At 46.3% G+C, this 14,705-nt stretch overlaps 1 protein-coding gene across 2 annotated transcripts in view; it reads left to right on the forward strand.

Moving 5' to 3' along the window:
• Positions 1-14,705, forward strand: part of LOC137331634 (adipolin-like) — a 184,470-nt gene that overhangs the window by 128,086 nt on the left and 41,679 nt on the right. For both annotated transcript variants that reach the window (XM_067995562.1, XM_067995563.1), the window contains exon 6: positions 8,763-8,853. In XM_067995562.1, coding sequence (XP_067851663.1) covers positions 8,763-8,853 — 91 coding nt within the window. The remainder of the gene's footprint in view (positions 1-8,762; positions 8,854-14,705) is intronic.

Here is a 14,705-nt window from a genome sequence, read left to right on the forward strand (position 1 = left end):
TGTGTGTTTAATGCTCTAACACTCGGTTTGATGTGTGTTTAATGCTCTAACACTCGGTTTGATGTGTGTTTAATGCTCTAACACATGGTTTGATGTGTGTTTAATGCTCTAACACATGGTTTGATGTGTGTTTAATGCTCTAACACATGGTTTGATGTGTGTTTAATGCTCTAACACTCGGTTTGATGTGTGTTTAATGCTCTAACACTCGGTTTGATGTGTGTTTAATGCTCTAACACATGGTTTGATGTGTGTTTAATGCTCTAACACTCGGTTTGATGTGTGTTTAATGCTCTAACACTCGGTTTGATGTGTGTTTAATGCTCTAACACTCGGTTTGATGTGTGTTTAATGCTCTAACACATGGTTTGATGTGTGTTTAATGCTCTAACACTCGGTTTGATGTGTGTTTAATGCTCTAACACTCGGTTTGATGTGTGTTTAATGCTCTAACACATGGTTTGATGTGTGTTTGATGCTCTAACACTTGGTTTGATGTGTGTTTGATGCTCTAACACTCGGTTTGATGTGTGTTTGATGCTCTAACACTCGGTTTGATGTGTGTTTGATGCTCTAACACTCGGTTTGATGTGTGTTTAATGCTCTAACACTCGGTTTGATGTATGTTTAATGCTCTAACACATGGTTTGATGTGTGTTTAATGCTCTAACACATGGTTTGATGTGTGTTTAATGCTCTAACACATGGTTTGATGTGTGTTTGATGCTCTAACACTCGGTTTGATGTGTGTTTAATGCTCTAACACTCGGTTTGATGTGTGTTTAATGCTCTAACACATGGTTTGATGTGTGTTTAATGCTCTAACACTCGGTTTGATGTGTGTTTAATGCTCTAACACATGGTTTGATGTGTGTTTAATGCTCTAACACATGGTTTGATGTGTGTTTAATGCTCTAACACATGGTTTGATGTGTGTTTAATGCTCTAACACTCGGTTTGATGTGTGTTTAATGCTCTAACACTCGGTTTGATGTGTGTTTAATGCTCTAACACATGGTTTGATGTGTGTTTAATGCTCTAACACTCGGTTTGATGTGTGTTTAATGCTCTAACACTCGGTTTGATGTGTGTTTAATGGTCTAACACTCGGTTTGATGTGTGTTTAATGCTCTAACACATGGTTTGATGTGTGTTTAATGCTCTAACACTCGGTTTGATGTGTGTTTAATGCTCTAACACTCGGTTTGATGTGTGTTTAATGCTCTAACACATGATTTGATGTGTGTTTAATGCTCTAACACTTGGTTTGATGTGTGTTTGATGCTCTAACACTCGGTTTGATGTGTGTTTGATGCTCTAACACTCGGTTTGATGTGTGTTTAATGCTCTAACACTCGGTTTGATGTGTGTTTAATGCTCTAACACTCGGTTTGATGTATGTTTAATGCTCTAACACATGGTTTGATGTGTGTTTAATGCTCCAACACTCGCTTTGGTGTGTGTTTAATGCTCGAACACTCGGTTTGATGTGTGTTTAATGCTCTAACACTCGGTTTGATGTGTGTTTAATGCTCTAACACATGGTTTGATGTGTGTTTAATGCTCTAACACTCGGTTTGATGTGTGTTTAATGCTCTAACACTCGGTTTGATGTGTGTTTAATGCTCTAACACTCGGTTTGATGTGTGTTTAATGCTCTAACACATGGTTTGATGTGTGTTTAATGCTCTAACACTCGGTTTGATGTGTGTTTAATGCTCTAACACTCGGTTTGATGTGTGTTTAATGCTCTAACACATGGTTTGATGTGTGTTTGATGCTCTAACACTTGGTTTGATGTGTGTTTGATGCTCTAACACTCGGTTTGATGTGTGTTTGATGCTCTAACACTCGGTTTGATGTGTGTTTAATGCTCTAACACTCGGTTTGATGTGTGTTTAATGCTCTAACACTCGGTTTGATGTGTGTTTAATGCTCTAACACATGGTTTGATGTGTGTTTAATGCTCTAACACATGGTTTGATGTGTGTTTAATGCTCTAACACATGGTTTGATGTGTGTTTAATGCTCTAACACATGGTTTGATGTGTGTTTGATGCTCTAACACTCGGTTTGATGTGTGTTTAATGCTCTAACACTCGGTTTGATGTGTGTTTAATGCTCTAACACATGGTTTGATGTGTGTTTAATGCTCTAACACTCGGTTTGATGTGTGTTTAATGCTCTAACACTCGGTTTGATGTGTGTTTAATGCTCTAACACTCGGTTTGATGTGTGTTTAATGCTCTAACACATGGTTTGATGTGTGTTTAATGCTCTAACACTCGGTTTGATGTGTGTTTAATGCTCTAACACTCGGTTTGATGTGTGTTTAATGCTCTAACACATGATTTGATGTGTGTTTAATGCTCTAACACTTGGTTTGATGTGTGTTTGATGCTCTAACACTCGGTTTGATGTGTGTTTGATGCTCTAACACTCGGTTTGATGTGTGTTTAATGCTCTAACACTCGGTTTGATGTGTGTTTAATGCTCTAACACTCGGTTTGATGTATGTTTAATGCTCTAACACATGGTTTGATGTGTGTTTAATGCTCCAACACTCGCTTTGGTGTGTGTTTAATGCTCGAACACTCGGTTTGATGTGTGTTTAATGCTCTAACACTCGGTTTGATGTGTGTTTAATGCTCTAACACATGGTTTGATGTGTGTTTAATGCTCTAACACTCGGTTTGATGTGTGTTTAATGCTCTAACACTCGGTTTGATGTGTGTTTAATGCTCTAACACTCGGTTTGATGTGTGTTTAATGCTCTAACACATGGTTTGATGTGTGTTTAATGCTCTAACACTCGGTTTGATGTGTGTTTAATGCTCTAACACTCGGTTTGATGTGTGTTTAATGCTCTAACACATGGTTTGATGTGTGTTTGATGCTCTAACACTTGGTTTGATGTGTGTTTGATGCTCTAACACTCGGTTTGATGTGTGTTTGATGCTCTAACACTCGGTTTGATGTGTGTTTAATGCTCTAACACTCGGTTTGATGTGTGTTTAATGCTCTAACACTCGGTTTGATGTATGTTTAATGCTCTAACACATGGTTTGATGTGTGTTTAATGCTCTAACACATGGTTTGATGTGTGTTTAATGCTCTAACACATGGTTTGATGTGTGTTTAATGCTCTAACACATGGTTTGATGTGTGTTTGATGCTCTAACACTCGGTTTGATGTGTGTTTAATGCTCTAACACTCGGTTTGATGTGTGTTTAATGCTCTAACACATGGTTTGATGTGTGTTTAATGCTCTAACACTCGGTTTGATGTGTGTTTAATGCTCTAACACATGGTTTGATGTGTGTTTAATGCTCTAACACATGGTTTGATGTGTGTTTAATGCTCTAACACATGGTTTGATGTGTGTTTAATGCTCTAACACTCGGTTTGATGTGTGTTTAATGCTCTAACACTCGGTTTGATGTGTGTTTAATGCTCTAACACTCGGTTTGATGTGTGTTTAATGCTCTAACACATGGTTTGATGTGTGTTTAATGCTCTAACACTCGGTTTGATGTGTGTTTAATGCTCTAACACTCGGTTTGATGTGTGTTTAATGCTCTAACACTCGGTTTGATGTGTGTTTAATGCTCTAACACATGGTTTGATGTGTGTTTAATGCTCTAACACTTGGTTTGATGTGTGTTTGATGCTCTAACACTCGGTTTGATGTGTGTTTGATGCTCTAACACTCGGTTTGATGTGTGTTTAATGCTCTAACACTCGGTTTGATGTGTGTTTAATGCTCTAACACTCGGTTTGATGTATGTTTAATGCTCTAACACATGGTTTGATGTGTGTTTAATGCTCTAACACATGGTTTGATGTGTGTTTAATGCTCTAACACATGGTTTGATGTGTGTTTAATGCTCTAACACATGGTTTGATGTGTGTTTGATGCTCTAACACTCGGTTTGATGTGTGTTTGATGCTCTAACACTCGGTTTGATGTGTGTTTAATGCTCTAACACTCGGTTTGATGTGTGTTTAATGCTCTAACACTCGGTTTGATGTATGTTTAATGCTCTAACACATGGTTTGATGTGTGTTTAATGCTCTAACACATGGTTTGATGTGTGTTTAATGCTCTAACACTCGGTTTGATGTGTGTTTAATGCTCTAACACATGGTTTGATGTGTGTTTAATGCTCTAACACATGGTTTGATGTGTGTTTGATGCTCTAACACTCGGTTTGATGTGTGTTTAATGCTCTAACACTCGGTTTGATGTGTGTTTAATGCTCTAACACATGGTTTGATGTGTGTTTAATGCTCTAACACTCGGTTTGATGTGTGTTTAATGCTCTAACACATGGTTTGATGTGTGTTTAATGCTCTAACACATGGTTTGATGTGTGTTTAATGCTCTAACACATGGTTTGATGTGTGTTTAATGCTCTAACACTCGGTTTGATGTGTGTTTAATGCTCTAACACTCGGTTTGATGTGTGTTTAATGCTCTAACACTCGGTTTGATGTGTGTTTAATGCTCTAACACATGGTTTGATGTGTGTTTAATGCTCTAACACTCGGTTTGATGTGTGTTTAATGCTCTAACACTCGGTTTGATGTGTGTTTAATGCTCTAACACTCGGTTTGATGTGTGTTTAATGCTCTAACACATGGTTTGATGTGTGTTTAATGCTCTAACACTTGGTTTGATGTGTGTTTGATGCTCTAACACTCGGTTTGATGTGTGTTTGATGCTCTAACACTCGGTTTGATGTGTGTTTAATGCTCTAACACTCGGTTTGATGTGTGTTTAATGCTCTAACACTCGGTTTGATGTATGTTTAATGCTCTAACACATGGTTTGATGTGTGTTTAATGCTCTAACACATGGTTTGATGTGTGTTTAATGCTCTAACACATGGTTTGATGTGTGTTTAATGCTCTAACACATGGTTTGATGTGTGTTTGATGCTCTAACACTCGGTTTGATGTGTGTTTGATGCTCTAACACTCGGTTTGATGTGTGTTTAATGCTCTAACACTCGGTTTGATGTGTGTTTAATGCTCTAACACTCGGTTTGATGTATGTTTAATGCTCTAACACATGGTTTGATGTGTGTTTAATGCTCTAACACATGGTTTGATGTGTGTTTAATGCTCTAACACATGGTTTGATGTGTGTTTAATGCTCTAACACTCGGTTTGATGTGTGTTTAATGCTCTAACACATGGTTTGATGTGTGTTTGATGCTCTAACACTCGGTTCGATGTGTGTTTGATGCACTCAAAGGGTTGTGAATCTTTGGAATTCTCTACCCCTGAGGGCTGTGGATGCTCAGTCATTGAATATATTCAAGACTGAGTTTGATGGATATTTGGAGTCTAAAGGAATCAGGGGATATGGGGATTGGGCAGGAAAGTGGAGTTGAGGTAGAAGATCAGCGATGATCTTATTGAATGACGGAGCAGGCTTGAGGGGCAGTATGGCCTACTCCTGCTCCTAATTCTTATGTTCTTATGTTCTTAAACCTGTCAGGAGAATCTTAAGCCATCCAGGTAAATGTTATAGGAAAATATAATACATTGATGGAAGATTCATCAAGAAATGTCTTCTCTCAAAGAATTATACAGCACAGAAGGAGGCTATTCGACCCATCATGCCTGTGCCAGCTCTTTGAAAGAGCTACCAATTAATCCCACTCTCCTGCACTTTCCCCATAACCCTGCAAAATTCCCTTTTCAAGTGTATTTATCCAATTCCCTTTTGAAAGTTACTATTGAATCTACTTCCACCACCCTTTCAGGCAGTGCATTCCAGATCATAACAACTCACTGCATAAAAGAAATTCTCCTCATCTCCCATCTGGGTCTTTTGCCAATTAGCTTAAATCTGTGTCCTCTGGTTACGGACCTTCCTGCCAATGGAAGCAGAGAACGCCACCAACTGAACCAAACTGACAAACAGTAGAACCTTTCTAAATATTGTTGAATTATGAGGATATTAAAAGTAAAGCATGTTGCAATCTCGAGGTTTGATTGCACAGGGTGGCAAGTGAGTGATCCTCACAAGGAGGATTACCAGCTGCAGGTAGCTGAGATCAAACAAAACCAAAGGGAAATGACGTTTGCCATTACAGCGCAGAGTCTCTAGGTGTTCATGAAAACCAAGATGTGGTAGCTCCTCTGCACTCCTATCTGTATTCATCCAGGGGGCGGAAGAACTGCCCGTTCTAGTGTTAACTTGATCGTTGCTCAGTTGAAGTGAAATGGGGGCCTCTGGGTTCAGGTGAAGGAGCTGGCTGACCTGATTGTGACATGCCCTGAAAGAAGTGCAGATGTATCGTAGAATACAGAATACAGTCGCCTTGAAATCTTGCTGCAGATCTCACAGGGGGCTTTTGAGGACAAACAGTCCCCATACTGCAGACAGTGTCTGTGTATATCGCCTCACCTCCCTCTACACACAAAGGAAAATAGAAAATCTTATCCGAAACAGCGGCTGTTTAAGCATCCCCATGTCTTGACCTAGCTACAATTCAAATGAAATGGTACATTCTCGACAATTTTATGATTGCTATTTGCACCTCAGCTTCTTTACAGCGAGGCTGACTACTGATGATTAAAAGCCAAGACTAGGCATGACGCATTCTCTCTCCTGAAATAGAGGGGTCCTTCAATGCTCTTCACAGAACACCATTCCTTTTCACCATGGACCTGGCTGGCGATTATCACCAAGAGAACTAGCATAAAACTGCATTTGCCACACCATTTGGCTTATTCGGGTACATCTTGATGCTATTGTTTTGTGGAATAAATCTGCAACCTCCTAATGTCACTGTGCTGACTGATTATGGGCCCTTCTGCTACCTCCAGGCAGCAATGATAGGACCTGTTTCGAAAAGGTGGGCGGTTATTATTGATTTTGATGCTTAGTACCAGACAGATGCTGCAATGCTGCAGTGCACACTTTCTCCTAGCAATCTCTTGAAAGACTGAGGTTACAGATAGTGATGAAGATTGCAGGTTGTGTGATGAGCTACACGTCTTGCACCAGAGCTTTTGGAACCTGGTGATCTTTACTTCACTGCCTGAGGAAGAGAATTGAGCTGAATTTGGGCAGAATCTAATTCTGCCAAGCTGCTTGAAAAAGGCTGATCCCACAATTGGCACATTTTGCAAATGCTGAGACAAGAAGGATAATCTGTCTTGAAGGGAATGGAGTGACTTGTTCCCGCCTTCCCCCCCACCCTTCAACAGCTCATTCACTGTAGAGATACTTGAATTTTGTGCAGTAAGTTGGTGGACGGCTGTACAGAGTAGCCCAGCTCTTGTTACCCATATGCTTGTTGGAGCAGGTATTTGAGAGTTCACATGATCACATGGGTGAATAGGGCCTTGAACACACTCTGAGTCCTCTGAGAAGTAGTTGGGGATAATTTTAACCTTCGAAAATGGCGTAACATGGGCGCCCGTTATGCACTCTGAGAGGAAAATTGGGCGGTGGGCTGTACAATGGCCGGCCGATCTGATATCACCCGTTTTATGTCATTGCCGAAATTTAAAGTTATCCCTGGTGTTTTTGACCTGGGACGTGTAAGGATTGAAAAGAATAGTTTCAGAAGTGCCAAAGGTGCATTATGTTGCCCCAGCCAAAGATCTGGGTGCCGATGGCAAATCACGTGACCTCCAGGCCCCTGGTGGTGGTAACCATTGTTTTACAATCCACGAACCCGCTATGACAAAAATGGAACATTTTTGTGTAAGATTTACATGCTCTATCTCTCTTGACCTGTCTGCAGCCTTTGACATGGTTGACCACACCATTTTCCTCCAACACCGCTCCTCCATTGTCCAGCTGGGGTGGGACTGCCCTCGCCTGGTTCCATTCCTATCCAGTCGTAGCCAGGGAATCTCCTGCATTGGATTCTCTTCCCACCCTCGCACCGTTACCTCAGGAGTCCCCCAACGATCTATTCTTGGCCCCCTCCTATTTCTCATCTACACACTGCCCCTTGGCGAGATCATCCGAAGACGCAACGTCAGTTTCCACATGTATGTTGACGACACCCAACTCTACCTCGCCACCACCTCCCTCGACCCCTCCACTGCCTCGGTGTTGTCACACTGTTTGTCCAACATTCAGCTTCACTAGGCCATCAGGTCTATAATTGAAGAATCTGGTCATTGAAATACCAAACCCAGTCCACAGCAAGTAGCTGTTTCACAGCACCTTCAGGTAAACGGGCACCATGGCAGGGGAGGTTTATTGGCTGGAGATCGGCAGAACCTCATGGTAAATGAGGGCTGGGATCTTTAGGATGAATTCATAGATCCTTCATGGCCAGTGCAGGGCCTCACTTGAGGGGAGCAAAGTTTAGAAATAGGGCTACAAACACTCCAGTGCTGATTCTCTGACCCACACGTCTTTCAAGCATGGAATTACACAGAATTTACAGCACAGAAACAGGCCATTCGGCCCAACTGATCTATGCCGGTATTTATGCTCCACACAAACCTCCTCCCAACTTACTTCATCTCACCCTATCAGCATATTCTTCTATTCCTTTCTCCCAGCAAGGCTTTCTGCTGGGAGAAAGGAATTTACCCTTTGGTGTCCCTGCAGCAAGCAAGACCACAGTGGCCCCAGCAGCAGACTGAAAGGTTATAAGGCTCACTTCATTCCAGTACAGATCCTTGTCCTGCTGTGGGTGGCACTGTACTGGAAGCCCCTGATCAGAGTCGGAAATCTCCATGCTTTCCTTGGTAATAAGGCCTTTTATCTTTTTTTCAGAACACAGAGAACAGCAGAGAAGAAGGCACAGCAGACCGAACGACAACATCCGAATCCTCATCTGCATCGAATCTCTCTGTCAGCACAATGTGTAAGTGATGATAATCCGCTGTTGCCATGGAACCATCAAACACAAACCTGTAGCAGAACAACAAGCAAATCCAACCAGATCTAGATCTCAGATTCTGACAGGAATCTACTGGCACGGCTGTGAAGGGATTTAACAAGTCTGTTCCATGAATTCTTCACAGTGCCAATGGACAGGGGACAGAAATGGGATTGAGGGAGATGGGGAGATGGGGAGATGGGGAGATGGGGAGATGGATCCCTGGAAAGGGAGGGTCTTGTTAGCCTAATTAGTTTCTTCCTTTCTTATAAATTCTTATGTTTTGTTCATTTCTGACTCCGATGCCCAGGAGAATTGGACTCAAGAGGGGTGACATTGGTCTTGGGTGCAGCTCCAAAACAGGCGATAGCGAATCAGCGCCCAGTTATACACCCGCCCGATTTACCCCCCGTCCAATTTAACCCCCGCCCGATTTACACCCCCGTCCGATTTACACCCCCGTCCGATTTACAACAGCCTGATTTACACCCGTCCGATTTACCCCCCGCCCGATTTACAACAGCCTGATTTACACCCGCCCGATTTACACCCCGCCCGATTTACCCCCACCCGATTTACCCCCCGTCCGATTTACACCCGCCCAATTTACCCCCCGTCCGATTTACCCCCGCCCAATTTACCCCCGCCCAATTTACCCCCCGCCCGATTTACCCCCCGTCCGATTTACAACAGCCCGATTTACACCCGTCCGATTTACACCCCGTCCGATTTACAACCCGCCCGATTTACACCCGTCCCGATTTACAACCCGCCCGATTTACAACCCGCCCGATTTACAACCCACCCGATTTACACCCGTCCCGATTTACACCCGTCCCGATTTACACCCGTCCCGATTTACACCCCGCTCGATTTACATCCGTCCCGATTTACAACAGCCTGATTTACACCCGTCCCGATTTACACCCCGCCGATTTACAACCCGTCCGATTTACAACCTGCCCGATTTACACTCCGTCCGATTTACACCCGTCCCATTTTACACCCCGTCCGATTTACACCCGTCCCGATTTACACCCGTCCCATTTTACACCCTGCTCGATTTACACCCGTCAGATTTACAACAGCCTGATTTACACCCGTCCCGATTTACAACAGCCTGATTTACACCCGTCCGATTTACACCCGTCCCGATTTACACCCGTCCCGATTTACAACCCATCCGATTTACAACAGCCCGATTTACAACAGCCCGATTTACAACAGCCCGATTTACACCCGTCCGATTTACAACAGCCCGATTTACACCCGTCCGATTTACACCCTGCCCGATTTACAACCCGCCCGATTTACACCCCGTCCGATTTACACCCCGTCCGATTTACACCCGTCCCGTTTTACACCCCGTCCGATTTACACCCCGTCCCGATTTACACCCGTCCCGTTTTACACCCGTACCGTTTTACACCCTGCTCGATTTAAACCCGTCAGATTTACAACAGCCTGATTTACAACAACCCGATTTACAACAACCCGATTTACACCCCGCCCAATTTATACCCGTCCCGTTTTATACCCCGCTCGATTTACACCTGTCCGATTTACACCCGTCCCGTTTTACACCCTGCTCGATTTACACCCGTCCGATTTACACCCCGCCCGATTTACAACAGCCCGATTTACACCCGTCCGATTTACAACAGCCCGATTTACACCCCGGCCGATTTACACCCCGCCCGATTTACACCCCGCCCAATTTACAACCCGTCCCGTTTTATACCCGTCCCGTTTTATACCCGTCCGATTTACACCCCGCCCGATTTACAACAGCCCGATTTACACCCGTCCAATTTACAACAGCCCGATTTACAACCCGCCCGATTTACCCCCCGTCCGATTTACACCCCGCCCGATTTACACCACGCCCGAATTACACCACGCCCGAATTACACCCCGTCCTGTTTACACCCCGTCCTGTTTACACCCCGTCCCGTTTACACCCCGTCCCGTTTACACCCCGTCCCGTTTTACACCCCATCCCATTTTACCCCCGCCCGATTTACACCCCGCCCAATTTACACCCCGCCCGATTTACACCCGTCCGATTTCCAACAGCCCGATTTACACCCGTCCCGATTTACACCCGTCCGATTTACACCCGTCCCGTTTTACACCCCGCTCGATTTACACCCGTCAGATTTACAACAGCCTGATTTACACCCGTCCCGATTTACACCCCGCCCGATTTACAACCCGTCCGATTTACACTCCGTCCGATTTACACCCGTCCCGTTTTACACCCCGTCCGATTTACACCCCGTCCGATTTACACCCCGTCCGATTTACACCCCGTCCGATTTACACCCCGTCCCGTTTTACACCCGTCCCGTTTTACACCCTGCTCGATTTACACCCGTCAGATTTACAACAGCCTGATTTACACCCGTCCCGATTTACAACAGCCTGATTTACACCCCGCCCGATTTACAACCCATCCGATTTACAACAGCCTGATTTACACCCGTCCGATTTACAACAGCCCGATTTACACCCGTCCGATTTACAACAGCCCGATTTACACCCATCCGATTTACACCCTGCCCGATTTACACCCCGCCCGATTTACAACCCGCCCGATTTACACCCCGTCCGATTTACACCCCGTCCGATTTACACCCCGTCCGATTTACACCCCGTCCCGATTTACACCCGTCCCGATTTACACCCGTCCCGATTTACACCCGTCCCGTTTTACACCCTGCTCGATTTAAACCCGTCAGATTTACAACAGCCTGATTTACAACAACCCGATTTACACCCCGCCCAATTTACACCCGTCCCGTTTTATACCCCGCTCGATTTACACCTGTCCGATTTACACCCTGCTTGATTTACACCCGTCCGATTTACACCCGTCCGATTTACACCCGTCCCGTTTTACACCCGTCCCGTTTTACACCCGTCCCGTTTTACACCCGTCCCGTTTTACACCCTGCTCGATTTAAACCCGTCAGATTTACAACAGCCTGATTTACAACAGCCCGATTTACCCCCCGTCCGATTTACACCACGCCCGATTTACACCACGCCCGATTTACACCCCGCCCCGTTTACACCCCGCCCCGTTTACACCCCGCCCCGTTTACACCCCGCCCCGTTTACACCCCGCCCCGTTTACACCCCGCCCCGTTTTACACCCCGTCCCATTTTACCCCCGCCCAATTTACACCCCGCCCAATTTACACCCGTCCGATTTCCAACAGCCCGATTTACACCCGTCCCGATTTACACCCCCTCCGATTTACACCCGCGTGATTTACACCCGTCCCATTTCACACCCCGTCCGATTTACAACAGCCTGATTTACACCCGTCCGATTTACCCCCCGCCCGATTTACAACAGCCTGATTTACACCCGCCCGATTTACACCCCGCCCGATTTACACCCCGCCCGATTTACCCCCACCCGATTTACCCCCCGTCCGATTTACACCCGCCCAATTTACCCCCCGTCCGATTTACCCCCGCCCAATTTACCCCCGCCCGATTTACCCCCCGCCCGATTTACCCCCCGCCCGATTTACCCCCCGTCCGATTTACAACAGCCCGATTTACACCCGTCCGATTTACACCCCGTCCGATTTACAACCCGCCCGATTTACACCCATCCCGATTTACAACCCGCCCGATTTACAACCCGCCCGATTTACAACCCACCCGATTTACACCCGTCCCGATTTACACCCGTCCCGATTTACACCCCGCTCGATTTACATCCGTCCCGATTTACAACAGCCTGATTTACACCCGTCCCGATTTACACCCCGCCGATTTACAACCCGTCCGATTTACAACCTGCCCGATTTACACTCCGTCCGATTTACACCCGTCCCGTTTTACACCCCGTCCGTTTTACACCCGTCCCGTTTTACACCCGTCCCGTTTTACACCCTGCTCGATTTACACCCGTCAGATTTACAACAGCCTGATTTACACCCGTCCCGATTTACAACAGCCTGATTTACACCCGTCCGATTTACACCCGTCCCGATTTACACCCGTCCCGATTTACAACCCATCCGATTTACAACAGCCCGATTGACAACAGCCCGATTTACAACAGCCCGATTTACAACAGCCCGATTTACACCCGTCCGATTTACAACAGCCCGATTTACACCCGTCCGATTTACACCCTGCCCGATTTACAACCCGCCCGATTTACACCCCGTCCGATTTACACCCCGTCCGATTTACACCCGTCCCGTTTTACACCCCGTCCGATTTACACCCGTCCCGATTTACACCCGTACCGTTTTACACCCGTACCGTTTTACACCCTGCTCGATTTAAACCCGTCAGATTTACAACAGCCTGATTTACCCCCCGCCCGATTTACACCCCGCCCCGTTTACACCCCGCCCCGTTTACACCCCGCCCCGTTTACACCCCGCCCCGTTTACACCCCGCCCCGTTTACACCCCGCCCCGTTTACACCCCGCCCCGTTTTACACCCCGCCCCGTTTTACACCCCGTCCCGTTTTACCCCCGCCCAATTTACACCCCGCCCAATTTACACCCCGCCCAATTTACACCCGTCCGATTTCCAACAGCCCGATTTACACCCGTTCCGATTTACACCCCATCCGATTTACACCCGCCTGATTTACAACCGTCCCATTTCACACCCCGTCCGATTTACACCCGTCCGATTTACACCCTGTCCGATTTACACCCCCATCCCATTTTACACCCCTTCCGATTTACACCCGTCCGATTTACACCCCGCCCGATTTACACCCGTCCCGATTTACACCCGTCCCGATTTACACCCCGCCCGATTTACACCCGTCCAATTTACACCCCGCCCGATTTACACCCGTCCCGATTTACACCCGTCCCGTTTTACACCCTGCCCGATTTACACCCGCTCGATTTACAACAGCCCGATTTACACCAGCCCGATTTACACCAGCCCGATTTACACCCCGCCCGATTTACACCCCGCCCGATTTACACCCCGCCCGATTTACACCCGTCCGATTTACACCCCATGCCCGATTTACGCCCCGCCCGATTTACCCCCCGCCCGATTTACAACCCGTCTGATTTACAACCCGTCTGATTTACAACCCGTCCCGTTTTACACCCCGTCCCGTTTTACACCCTGCCCGATTTACACCCGCTCGATATACAACAGCCCGATTTACACCAGCCCGATTTACACCCGTCCGATTTACACCCCATGCCCGATTTACCCCCCGCCCGATTAACCCCCCGCCCGATTAACCCCCCGCCCGATTAAACAACAGCCCGATTTACACCCGTCCGAATTACACCCCGCCCGATTTACAACAGCCCGATTTACAACCCGTCTGATTTACACCCGTCCCGTTTTACACCCGTCCCGTTTTACACCCTGCCCGATTTACACCCCGCTCGATTTACAACAGCCCGATTTACACCAGCCCGATTTACACCCCGCCCGATTTACACCCGTCCGATTTACACCCGTCCGATTTACACCTGTCCCGTTTTACACCCCGCTCGATTTACACCTGTCTGATTTACACCGTCCTGATTTACACCCTTCCGATTTACTCCCGCCCGATTTACTCCCGCCCGATTTACACCCCGCCCGATTTACACCCGTCCGATTTACACCCCGCCCGATTTACACCCCGCCCGATTTACACCCGTCCGATTTACACCCGTCCGATTTACACCCGTCCGATTTACACCCGTCCGATTTACACCCGTCCGATTTACACCCTGTCTCCGATTTACAACCCGTCCGATTTACACCCGTCCCGTTTTATACCCCGCTCGATTTACACTCGTCCGTTTTACACCCCGCTCAATTTACACCCTGCCCG

Source organism: Heptranchias perlo, chromosome 13 (genome assembly GCF_035084215.1).
Source record: "Heptranchias perlo isolate sHepPer1 chromosome 13, sHepPer1.hap1, whole genome shotgun sequence".
Taxonomy (NCBI): Eukaryota; Metazoa; Chordata; class Chondrichthyes; order Hexanchiformes; family Hexanchidae; genus Heptranchias; species Heptranchias perlo.